The 13,173-nt window shown below is 43.7% G+C and overlaps 1 protein-coding gene across 1 annotated transcript; it reads left to right on the top strand.

The window, feature by feature from the left end:
- Positions 1-793: 793 nt before the first annotated feature.
- On the top strand, positions 794-12,912 carry LOC132113804 (matrix metalloproteinase-17-like). The gene is made up of 11 exons (XM_059521822.1): positions 794-1,050; positions 1,743-1,875; positions 1,951-2,104; positions 2,267-2,375; positions 2,456-2,633; positions 3,227-3,403; positions 3,510-3,639; positions 4,278-4,348; positions 4,894-5,043; positions 11,750-12,010; positions 12,130-12,912. Exons 1-11 carry the CDS (start codon positions 883-885, stop codon positions 12,477-12,479), a joined length of 1,881 nt encoding a protein of 626 aa, XP_059377805.1. The 5' UTR covers positions 794-882; the 3' UTR covers positions 12,480-12,912.
- Positions 12,913-13,173: the final 261 nt, after the last annotated feature.

The raw sequence follows: 13,173 nt of genomic DNA on the forward strand, positions 1-13,173 counted from the left end.
TTGGTTTTGAATTTATTTTGCTGTGTGTTTGACATAAATTCCACACATCTGGAACATTTTGGGAGGTTAGGTTGAGAGACTGAATTGCATATCATAAATGACATACCGATGCATTAGGTTATTACATTTATCGATTGTCACATTTATGCAAGTTCTCCCCTACTGTCTTCCTGTAATTGGGTCAATGTCTCATCTCTCAGATGGTAATAAATCCATAACATATTTGCATGCATACATGTGTCTCTTCCCCTTTTTCCCGTCAGTCTCCCTCCCTTTTCGTACACTGTCCTCTGTCTTTGTCCTCTGATACTGGCAGTGTTTTCCTTTAATTCCATTATTTCTTAACTCCCCATTCCCCCATTCCTCCTCTACTCTTACAACCCGCTGTCTCCCACATTTCTTTAATGAAATGACACATGCTAATTTAATTAAAATCTCACCTCCTAGTCACATCCATTGTCCTTTTCCCCTTTTCCTTTAAAATGTAACACATAAAACCTCTGCAGCCTTTTCCTCCTTTTCTCTTTGATACTAGCGTGTGCAATTCAATCATGCAGCATTACAATCAAAGCAGTCAGCAGTGTAGTGGAGTAAATTATTTTAAGACAGAAAGAAGTGCTTACTTTTGATTAGACTGCACTACAGATTTCATTTAACATCTTATACAAAGTTGTTTAAAATACTATAGAATACAATCTTGTATAATTACCATTAAATGACCCCCAAACTCTGCATTTACAGTGCTGGCATCAATTCCTCAACACAAGAGGCCACCATCTCTGATTCAGCAAAGATGACATCATTGAAATCAGTTTACTAAGTAGGACAGAGATTTGCATATCTCTTTTCATAGTTCTACTAGTTCTACTATACACTCTCAGTATGATGGCGATGTTTTGGACAGTAGTTGTCTTCTACATGTGTGGACATATAATGGAAGTTTATGGAAATGCTGATAAAGATTCCCTCCCAACCACTTTGGTGAGCAAGGTTATGTCTACTGCCTTACCCACTGTGTTGCCCACAGAAGATGAGAGCATCAAACTTGTGGTGAGAATGTTTTGGAAGTTTTATGATTTACTGTTTCACCTGCAGTTGTAAAAGATTTTTTATTGTTGTAGTCTTCTATTAAAAGTCAACATTAAATCAACCCTGTATGCTTCTGATTGTGTATAATTCATTTGTGCACATTCTTTCCACATTATTTAGTTTTTCATAATTTGTAAGAGTTTTTTTTTTTATCTGTTCTGCCCCTAAATTGAACTTTAAGAACATCACATTCTCCATCACTAATTTATTGTTTCTATGCATGTTATAGAACTAAATGGAGTTGCAATGGCATTTTTATATTGCTTTCATGGTTGATATACATTTAAAAAGCATTTTATAGACATTTACTTTTTTTATCATTTACAAATGCATTACATAATTTAAAACAATTATCATAAATGATAAGAAATGCTAAACAATTTTGTATGTTTTTGAGAAAAAGTTTCTCATGCTTACCAAGGATGCATTTATTTGATAAAAAAAATAAATCAGTAATATTGTGAAATATTATTACATTTTAAAATAACTGTCTTCTAATCGAGCATATTGAACATATACGTTTTTTAATACTGTTACTCTTGATCAGTCAAATGCATCCTTGCTTAATAAAGTATTAATTTCTTTTTTATAAATTTCCGTGGTGGTGTATTTGAATATTTATGGTTGACAGTTCATATTGTTCTGTTTGGCAGGATTGGCTCACAAAGTATGGCTATCTCCCGCCACCTGATCCCTCTACAGGTCAGTTACAGGCCTGGACAGCTGTCACTCAAGCAGTGAAGAAAATGCAGAGGTTTGCTGGTTTGGATGATACAGGAGTGTTAGGTATGATAAACAGACAGTATTATTTCATAACTTCTCTATTGTGCCTTCATCATTACCCTCGCCTTCCTCTCACAGATGAAGAGACAGTTCAGCTGATGCAGACACCGCGGTGTTCACTTCCGGACGATGATGACCAAACCATTCAGACATCGGCACTACACAGTGAGATCCAAAATCAAAGGATGAAAAGAGCAGTTTCTACCTGGACAAGAAGAAATATCAACTGGAGGTTAGCCTGATTATTTTACCAGTTGTGTTTTTCTTCCTGCTTTCATCTACTTGGTGTACAGCATCACAGGAAAGTAAAATATATATATATATATATATATATATATATATAAATACACCTCAATAAATGTATCTTAGTCTATTATTCTTTGTTTTTTCTCAGACTGCGCTCTTACCCGGCGTCCTCTAAACTGTCCCGTGAAATGATTCGCTCCCTTGTGTACTATGCACTCAGAGTGTGGGCTGATCCAACATTACTTGAGTTCCATGAGGTTGTGGTTACTTTTTAAAAATCTGAATACATCTGTCTTCATTTAAATTCACAGACTATGTGTTAAACTATTTCAAATAGGTGCGAGGACCAGAGGGGGCAGATCTCCAAATAGATTTTTTGCATGGTCCCCATGGAGACGGATATCCCTTTGATGGAGCAGGTGGATCTGTTGGCCATGCCTTCTTTCCATCAGATCCAGGAAGGGCAGGTGGAGTTCACTTGGATGCAGAGGAGGAATGGACCTTCAGACAACCAGGTAATTCTGCAAAACAAGCAAAGGTAAGGAATAATACACAAAGTCAAAGTAAAAGCCAACAGGACAGTACAGGCCAATCATTTTCATCTTATGGACAAGAAATAAAAACATTATTTTTTTTTGCAAGTTAATTTAAGTTTTACAAAATTATAATGTACTGTACAGTATGAAAGAAAAATATTCAGTTTGAGATTTGCTAAAGATTACAATTATTAAATCATTTTTATTTTAAAAGATTAGATTTCCCATCATCTAACGCTTACTTAATCTTATTGTAAAATATGAAATTATGGTCCTAAAATTTATAATAGTTTATTGAAGCTTCAGACAAAATAAATAAAAAAGACACATTTACCAAAATTTTAAGGTAGATGTTACTGAAAAGCTGATTTTCAAATTATCAATCAGATGACAGAAGATAACATATTTTTCAGCAAAATTTTGACTATGTTGATAATTTCGGGGCCTCAGCTATTTACTTATCAAATTAATACAGTAGAGCTTTATAAGGTTAATAAGGAGCTAATAAGGTTAAGTATTCAGTATCAGCTTATATTGATAACTTAATTCAACGTGCGCATATGTACACACAGCAACGGAGGGCACAGATCTGTTCACGGTATTGGTGCATGAGCTTGGTCATGCTCTCGGACTGACCCATTCATCAGCACGCCAATCTGTAATGCGTCCATACTACCAGGGGCCCCTAGGAGACCCGTTACACTTCAGCCTTGGACATCATGACCTTCAACACATCACAGCCCTTTATGGTAACTGTCATTAAATGCCTTATTTGGCATCTCTGTTTGTCAATTATAGCTCATGAAGAAATAATCAAATAATCTTTTCTGCATGTGTGTCTGTTTATGAATCCAGGTAAGAGGGGTAACCATGTTCCAACGGACAGACCTCTTATTGTGACGGAAGCTCAATCACGTCACCGACATGGAAGAATAAACAGGCTCACACACATATACAGACATAATGCTCGCAGCCATTTGGATAGGTAAGAAAGAATCAGTTAAAGATTTTGAATTGAACATCAAATAAAAACCGCGATTATATACACTACTTCTGCACTAATAGTGCATTACATATAAACATATTTTTAAACACTAGGAGTAACTGGAGAAAAACTGAACATCAAATGTCCAAGGGTTACACATTAACAGACTTTCAAATAGTGTGAAACTCAAGCAGAAACATGAGCCTGATTGATAGGTGGCGCATGACAAATACAAAATCTTTGTATTCAGGCTGACTAAAGATGTTTAAAGGGAAAGTTCACCCGAAAATGAAAATTCTGTCATTATTTTGAAGAATGCTGGTAATCAAACAGTTGCCGAAAGCCATTGACCTCCAAAGTACTTTTTCCATACAATGGAAGTCAATGGCTACCGGCAAATGTTTGGTTACTGATATTCTTCTAAATATCTCATTTTATGTTTAACTCTATAAAAGGTAAAGGTAAACTATACCTTTAAATATTCAAAGTCATGTTTCTTAGTTGTTTTATTTTTTATTATTATATATTATAGAAGTTTGTTAAAATTTTCAATGTATTTTAATTAAGAGAAATATCATTTGAAATGTCCTGAATGAAATGAAAATGAAATGAAATGTTTTTTTCTCTCTCGTCTCAAGTTCTGTGGATCGCTGTAACACCAGTTTTGATGCAGTTGCCAAGATTCGAGGAGAGATCTTCTTCTTCAAAGGTAGATAGCTGTAGCTTGATCTGATTTAAGGAGTTATTTCATATATTAACAAAAACACTTCCTCCACTTGTATTGTTGTCATCTTCTTAGTCCTCCTGTTAGGTCGCTGTGATTTTTCCAAGTAAGACATGTTCCTGGATCAACATCTTCTGATGATCCTGGGTCAACATTATTGTCCAAAAATATAGACTTAACCCAATCCCTATACCCCTAAACCTAACCCTACCCATAATTTATTCCTAAAATCAGTAGGAAATAATAGCTGATTAACAAGGGTGTGGAAGCACCTAACTCTGATTGTAAACCTAAAATAGATATTTTCTGAAAAGTTATATCTCAGTTCTGATTGGTTGATTGGAATGTTGGTCCAGGATCAACAAGGATGTTGATCCAGGAACATGTTGTACTTGGTGAAATCATGCTCGCCCCTGCTGTTATTGGTATACAACACTCTGTATCCATCCAGGCAGTGTCACCGCAGTACAAACTATTTATATTTCTCCTACCTTTTATGTCTCTCTTACCTTTCCTCATGCATTTTGCAGGGCAGAACATGTGGAGAGTGAGCAGAGGTGGTCTGGTGTCAGTCAGGGCTGTTCCTGTACAGAGGCTTTGGTCAGCTCTTCCTTCTTCACTGCCTCCACTGCGAGCGGTTATGGAAAGACACACAGATCATGCCATCATATTTATCAGTGGTCAGTTTCCCAGCACAATCACTTCACAAACCCACATTCATGCTGAATTCCAACTGTGCACCACACTTTTAAGAGTTGATTTATGTAATACAAAGAGATTTATTTGACTCGGCCATAATGCAAATAATAAATTAAGTTACAAGTCACCAATGCCAAAGCAATTTTAGTAAAAGTCTGATTTTAACAGTACTTAAGTATTTTACTTATATTAAATATAGGCTCATAGATGCACTAGTCAAAGAGACATGCCAGTGAAAAACAAGAAAATGTTGAGAAGCATCACTTCTTTTGTAGCAGAAATAAACTGCTGCAGAAAAAGCTAGGTGTCATGCAAAGCGAAATGTGTAATTGCAACACTCATTACAAATGTAGTGGAGTAAAGAGTACAGAAGCTTATTCAAAAATGTAGTGAAATAGAAAGTAAAAGTTGCTAATATCTTTGATACTCAGTAAAACTACAGAGTATTATAAAAAAGTTAATCAAATACATTAATTAATTACATTTACTCAAATACTTTACACCTCTGTTTAATAGTAGTAAAATACAGACTTCCTAAATAGTAGTAAGATGTTATTTTCACTTAGTGTATTGAATGCTATTAATGCTTATAGGCAGATGCTATTTGCATCATAATGTATTGTAGTACATTTATAAAAACAGCATGCAGTATACTCATTCAACATATTCAGTGAATATATTTATATTTATTATAATCTGAGACCTTTAGTAATTTTGTTATATAATAATAATAATTAATTACACTTATATAGCACTCAAAGCGCTCTACATTTTGAGGGGGTATCTCCTCATCCTGCACCAGAGTGCAGCATCCACCTGGATGATGTGACGGCAGCCATAGTGCACCAGAACACCCACCACACACCAGCTTATTGTCAGACATTGACAGAGTGATGAAGCCAATCAGTAGATATGGGGATTGTTAGGAGGCCATGATGGTCAGAGCAGGCCAATGGGTGATTTTGGCCAGGATGCCGAGGTTACTCCTCTGCTCTTTTCAAAAGACACCCTAGAGGGTGAGCACCCCCTGCTGGTCTCACTAACACCTCTTCCAGCAGCAACCTAAATCTCTTACGAGAGTTCTCTCGTACTGCGTCTTAGCTAAGACGTTAAGGGAAAAGTCTCTTTTCACGAAATACTGAAGCAAAAAATTATCCTTAATTTTGAATTTTTGTAAAGTGCATTTGCAGCAGCACACAGCCATAGGCGAGACGGCTCGCTCGCTCATTGGCTGCTCTGCGGCAACTGCACAGCCTATCGAGCGCAGGCTGATGCTTCGCGCCCTTCATGCCACTTCCCGCCGAAACAGGTGTGGCCCAACCCTATAAAAGGAGCTCGAAAAGGTTGACTCACCTGATTTTTCATCTCTTCAGCGAAGCTCACGCATCGTTGGATCACGAAGGAAGCAAGCGACGTCTGATAAGCATCTCAGCGGGACGAGCCACTTCTGAAGCTGCTGGCCTTCGCCGCCTTCCACTGCCGTTCCTGCTGCGCTCTCCAGCGCCTATATCCTTTTATATCCTTGTGTGTGTTCGCCCTGCGACACACACTCGTAAAAGAGCTTGCGTCTTTTTTAAGATGCCTTCCTGCGGCTCGTCAGAGTCCCACTCAGCGAGGGAGACCAGTACGTCATCTGTGTCTCCTGCCTGGGTGAGGATCATGCAGCGCTCGCGCTCGCTGACGGCGGATGCCCTCACTGCGAGCTGTTGCCAATGGTGACTCTGAGGACTCGCCTGGCATTCTTCTCCGAGCCTGCATCCTCCGCTGTGCCGCAGCGCCGCAGCGCCGTAAAAAGCGCCGCTCCCAGCGTTTACCGGAACCGCCTCCAGCTCAACCGAGTTCGCCGGTTCGCCCTGCTTCACCGGCCTCCCCTGCATCGCTTCCCGATGGGCAGCGCCCGCTGTCTGCCGCCGCGTACTTCTCAAAGCCCGCCTCATTTCTTCCTGAGCTTCACGAAGAGGTGGCAAAGGCTTGGAATGCTCCATATTCAGCGCGAACTCGTTCGTCTGTCTCACTAGCATTCTCCGCACTGGATGATGCTAAAAACAGGAACTACCAGTCACTTCCACCCAAGCGCGTCGCTGTTTCAGTTCCAGGGATTGTAACTGTTTCAGCTTCTTTTGCAATGTGCAAGCCTGTAGGGTTGCCCGCTTGCCTGCACACAAAAACCGTTATCACGGCTACCCAGATATTTCCCGAAAAGGGTGTAATTTCTGGTGTCCCGGCCACGGCCGATGGTGCTATAAATGTAGTGACGATGCCCACTGCTCAGTGCCCATCTCCACATATAAGCACAGCCCTTTACACAGGGCTCGCGCCCATAAAAGCGAGTCAAGTCGATCGCACGCACCGCATAGTAAACGTGCCCACTCCTCAGTGCCCACAAACACTATGTCACACGCGTCATGTGGTTTCTGTAAAAACGAAACTCGTGCACGTTCGTTCTGCCCAGGCAGACAGCGAGTCTAAAGCAGTAAATGTGCACGCTTACAGCCCACAATTACTCACAGACAGCACAAGTGCCACGGGACCCGCTCAGCCCTCCCTCACTCGGTTAAGCACCGTGGGGGGGGGGGGGGGGCGAGGACGAGCGATCTGCTCGCTGTGATCAGCGCGCTCACCGCCTCAAATGTCACAGGCTTAACGCCCGTGTTAGAGCGCATCGAAGCGCTGCCATTGCCCAGCAACAGAGCGCGCTTCGCATCCAACCCCTAGCCGTTCATGCAGACGCATGGTCAGCGCTTCCAGGGGTTCCGGATTGGGCGCTAGACATTATAAAGAGAGGCTACTCGCTACAGTTTTTTCGACGCCCTCCGCGCTTTTTAGTGCACGTCGAATCTGCGGTCAAAACAGAAGTAGCACACATACTTCGGGCCGAAATATCAAAACTGTTGAGCAAAGGGGCTGTAGAGCCTGTGTCTCAAGCTCAAAGCGAGGGGGGGCTGTACAGCAGATACTTTCTAGTGCCCAAGAAAGACGGGGGTCTCAGGCCCATACTGGATCTAAGACAGCTGAACAAGGCATTAGTGAAACACAGTTTCAGAATGCTTACGACCAGGAAACTCCTCGCGCATATTCGCAGAGGAGACTGGTTCATGTCAATAGATCTGAAGGACGCGTATTTTCAAATACAGATAGCGTCAAGTCACAGGCGATATTTGAGATTCGCCTTCAAGGGCCAGGCATACCAGTTTACAGTCCTGCCGTTCGGCTTGTCCGTAGCTCCTCGTACGTTTACGAGGTGCATGGACGCAGCGCTCGCTCCTCTCAGACTCAGAGGCATGCGAGTGCTGAACTATTTGGACGACTGGCTGATTCTGGCTCAATCACGAGCGGAGCTCGTGGAACACGGGGCCATTTTACTCGATCACCTCGATCTCAGTGTCAACTGGACGAAGAGTTCGCTGAACCCCAGTCAGACTATACTGTTTTTGGGTATAGCTTTGGACTCACGTTCCATGACGGCGCGGCTGTCACCACAGCGCGTGTTGGGCATTCAGCGCGCAGCGAGTTCTCTCCACTGCAGCGCGACCGTTTCGGTCAGAGAATTTCAGAGGATGCTGGGTCTCATGGCCTCAGCATCTCCAGTTCTTCAGTTGGCCTGCTCCGCATGCGCCCCCTGCAGTTCTGGCTGAAAGCGTGGGTACCGCGCGGAGCGTGGGTATCTGATCGGCGTTACAGCCCTGAAACCCTGGACAGCGAACGACTGGTACCAATCAGGTGTAGGCCTGGGGACTTCCTCGAAAGTGAAGATGGTGTCGACGGACGCCTCCACTTCGGGATGGGGAGCGCTGCTCGAGGGCAGACCGTCCTTTGGCCTGTGGTCAGAACGGGAAAAGCTCCAACATATCAACTGTCTGGAAATGCTGGCAGTGGAGAACGCACTGACGCGCTTTTGTCCCCGAATCAAGGGCCACCACGTCTTAGTCCGTTCGGACAACATGTCTGTGGTGTCCTACATAAATCGCCAGGGCGGTCTCGGGTCCCGAAACCTGTGCAGGTTGGCGGAACGCCTCCTGGTTTGGGCTCAGCGTAACTTGCGCTCGCTGAGGGCAGTTCATGTACCTGGGCTACAGAATCTGGGTCCAGACAGGCTGTCCAGAAACAACATTCCCACGGGCGAATGGTCTCTACACCCGCAAACAGTCCGGCTGTTGTGGGAGAGATTTGGCAGGGCGGAGGTGGACCTCTTCGCGTCCCACGAAAACGCTCACTCCCCCGCGTTCTTTTCCAAGAACGAAAGCGCGCTGTCACGGAGATGGCCGTGCTGCCCGCTTTATGCTTTCCCCCCCGTCTCCCTCCTTCCGCAGGTGATAGAACGGGTGAGAGAAACGAGATATTCAATACTGCTTGTAGCACCATTTTGGAAGAACCAACCATGGTTCCCAGATTTAATGCAGTTAGCAGACACCGCCCCGTGGTCAGTGTCGTTGAGGAGGGACCTCCTCTCGCAGGCCAGGGGCTCGATTTGGCACCCTCAACCGGAGTTGTGGTCCCTCCATGTGTGGGCGCTCAACGGTTACCCACTGATCTCTCAGTGGGAGTGCTAAATACCATCACTCCGGCTAGAGCTCCGTCGACACAACGGCTGTATGCCTCGAAGTGGTCAGTGTTCTCCAGCTGGTGCACCGCTCGGGGATGTTCACCCCTTAGTTGTGAGGTGACGGAGGTTCTCTCCTTCCTACAGGAGCTGTTGGATGAGGGCAGAGCCCCATCCACGCTCAAAGTTTATGTGGCGGCCATCGCAGCGTTTTCTGAGACAGCGCTCGCTCAGTCAATAGGAAGGAACGATTTAGTCATCCGCTTCCTTGGAGGAGCTAGGAGGCTGAATCCTCCCAGACCCCCGTCAGTCCCTATATGGGACCTCGCGGCGGTTTTGGAGGCCATGAAGGGTCCCCCTTTTGAGCCTATCCAAACGATTAGCCTCCAGCATCTGTCGTTCAAGACAGTGTTCTTGTTGGCTCTGGCTTCAGTGAAGCGTGTGGGTGACCTGCACGCGCTCTCGTTGAGCCAGTCGTGCTTGGAGTTTGGGCCTAATGACTCAAGGGTCATACTCAAACCTAGGCACGGTTATGTGCCGAAATCCCTCAACACGCCGTTTCGGGCTCAGGTTATTGCCCTGTCTGCCCTGTCGGTGTCAGGAGAGGATGGAGGCTCGAGTCTTCTTTGCCCTGTTAGGGCTTTAAGAGCTTATGTGTCTCGCTCCGCTGTCTTTAGACAGACTGAGCAGCTGTTTGTCTCGTTCAGTGGACGTTCCAAGGGAATGGCTGTTTTGAGACAGACTCTATCCAGATGGATAGTTGACACCATAGCATTAGCTTACGCTTCCAGGGGCCTTCATTGCCCACTGGGCGTCAGAACACACTCCACAAGGGGCGTCGCCTCGTCATGGGCGTGGTCTACAGGGATCTCCTTGAAGGATGTATGTATGGCGGCAGGTTGGGCCTCGCCGTCTACATTTATCAGGTTCTATAACCTGGAGGTTCCCGCCTTGCAAGCAAGGCTGCTGTCGGTATAGTCGAGTCAGGGCCCTGATTGGAACTCTGAGATCGCGAGCGTTATGCGCTGCCGACTGTTATATGGGCAGTATTGCGTAAGACCCGCATTGCCACATTGGTCAGGCCTTGCCTCGACTGTGTGATGTCATATTGCCGCATCTACGGGTGCTGCTAGATATGGGGCAGAGGGTCCCCCCCGCCCTCCTGTCCTGGACTCTCTGTGAGTCCCTCGGGTGACTGTGCACTGTAAATCCTGGGCGTTGCTTCCAGGTTTATTGGTGTGTGATCCCTGCGCGCACGGCGCTTTACATGGGGTTCCCGTAGCGTCTTAGCTAAGACGCAGTACGAGAGAACTCTCGTAAGAGAACGTACTCGGTTACTGACGTAACCTCGGTTCTCTCTAGAAGAGGGAACGAGTACTGCGTTCTCTGCCGTGCGTACGATTCACTCTGGTTCGCTTCGGCGATGAAATAAATCAGGTGAGTCAGCCTTTTCGAGCTCCTTTTATAGGGTTGGGCCACACCCGTTTCGGCGGGAAGTGGCATGAAGGGCGCGAAGGGTCTGATGTTGCATCAGCCTGCGCTCGATAGGCTGTGCAGTTGCCGCAGAGCAGCCAATGAGCGAGCGAGCCGTCTCGCCTATGGCTGTGTGCTGCTGCAAATGCGCTTTACAAAAATTCTAAATTAAGGATAATTTTTTGCTTCAGTATTTCGTGAAAAGAGACTTTTCCCGTAGCGTCTTAGCTAAGACGCAGTACTCGTTCCCTCTTCTAGAGAGAACCGAGGTTACGTTAGTAACCGAGTACGTTTTCCCAGGAGGTTTCCCATCCAGGTACTGACCGGCTCAACCCTGCTTAGCTTCTGTGGGCAACCAGTCTTGGGCTGCAGGGTGATATGGATGCTGGCTACATATATCCTTCCTCTCCACCCCATTATTCCTGTTACCGGATGTTTTTTGTTGTTGTTGTTGTTGTCTGGTGGGCAGAGCTAGAGTAAATACCCTTTGCCAACAAGTTATTTGCACTTAGTGTAAATAGACACGCTATAAAAACATACCTTTTAATTTTACGTAAAACATATTTTCAGATCATTTCTACAACCTTGCTATTTTTACGTGCAAGTGATCATCAGTTACACCAATGACTTGACACTACTCTACTTAAAGTAAACTACTAAACATATATGTGCAGGTTCCCAGGTTTGGCTGTTTAAGGATCTGTCTCTCCAAGAGGGTTTCCCTCAGCCTCTGTCTACTCTGGCTCCTGAGGACTCAGAAGGAGGGTGGCAAGGATTGCACTGGGACCCAAAGCAGGGTGTGGTATGGGGGTCTGTGAGAGAGGAAGGAGGGCAAGGTGAGGAAAGCGCAGTCTGGAGAGAGCTCATTGAAGAAGGAGTGAATGGAATCATCATGGAGAATGCCGAAGAGAGAGAAAGGACTGGGGACTTTAAGGGTGGGTTTCTTCAAAACCATTAGTTAAAATATATCAGTACTACTGCATTGCATGGGAATGTATGTGTTTAAGAGCGCTACTGATTTATTTATATATTTTTTATTTTCTATATCAATCAGGTCCAACCTACCTTTTCAAAGGCAGTTCCTACTGGAAATTTACTCACCCAGGCTCCACCCCTGAAGAAGGATACCCTCGGCTTCTGGCCACTGATTGGTTGGACTGCCCTCAGCCATCCTCTTACAGCCCCGATGATATCTCTTTGATCTCTCACTACAGTCAACAGGAGCTTCGTGAGCAGAAAGGGCAAAGAATAATCGACCAGATCAGGCACATAGACAAAACCGAAAGAGATAAACCTTATCGCTGGGACTGTCCATGTCTAAACAGTGCAGTGACTCAAAGTTGTCCTATTTTACTACTGCCCATTTTATTTCTGATCACTGGGACTTGTTATCCATCAATTTAATTTATTCCACTTAAACCATAATTTCCACAATAACTTTTTCCTTGACTTTCAATCTCTGACCAAAGCAAGTGACTAAAGTAGTTGGTAAGAAGATTTCTAAGAATCACTAAACGTTAATGATTTACAGTTCACAGAGTCTGTCAGCTCACTAAAGAGTGACGGCAAATAATATTGTGCTAGAGTTCAAAAATCTAACAATATATACATGTAGTATTTTGATTCTGAAGATGTAGAGAGCAAATGTCCTAAAATGACTTGACCATAAATTTCATAAAGTGTGATGTATTCATACATTCCCCTTATTAAAATAGTTTGAGAATTTACATGAATCATGAAGGGCATAGAAAATTGACTGTGCTTGGGAAATTTAATGGAAATACCAATGTCATTTTATAAAATAATGTACTACTGTGGGAAGGACGGTCAAATAAGGTCAGATCAGTAAAGTGTCATTTACAGAACTAAATCTATTATAATAAAATGAAAATGAAAATGCAATGATTTTGATGATTTAATATATTTTATGGATACTGTTATTATTAATATATTTTATAAATATTGTTTTTCTTTGACAATTTTCTTTTTTTTTATGTACCTTAAAGACTGTACCAATAAAAAGAAAAATAAGAAAATTATTTTGTTCCACAATTACTTGCATGTTTTGCATTCCTGGTCGCTAAAGTCCACAATTTGA

This window comes from Carassius carassius, chromosome 33, assembly GCF_963082965.1.
Source record: "Carassius carassius chromosome 33, fCarCar2.1, whole genome shotgun sequence".
Classification (NCBI taxonomy): domain Eukaryota; kingdom Metazoa; phylum Chordata; class Actinopteri; order Cypriniformes; family Cyprinidae; genus Carassius; species Carassius carassius.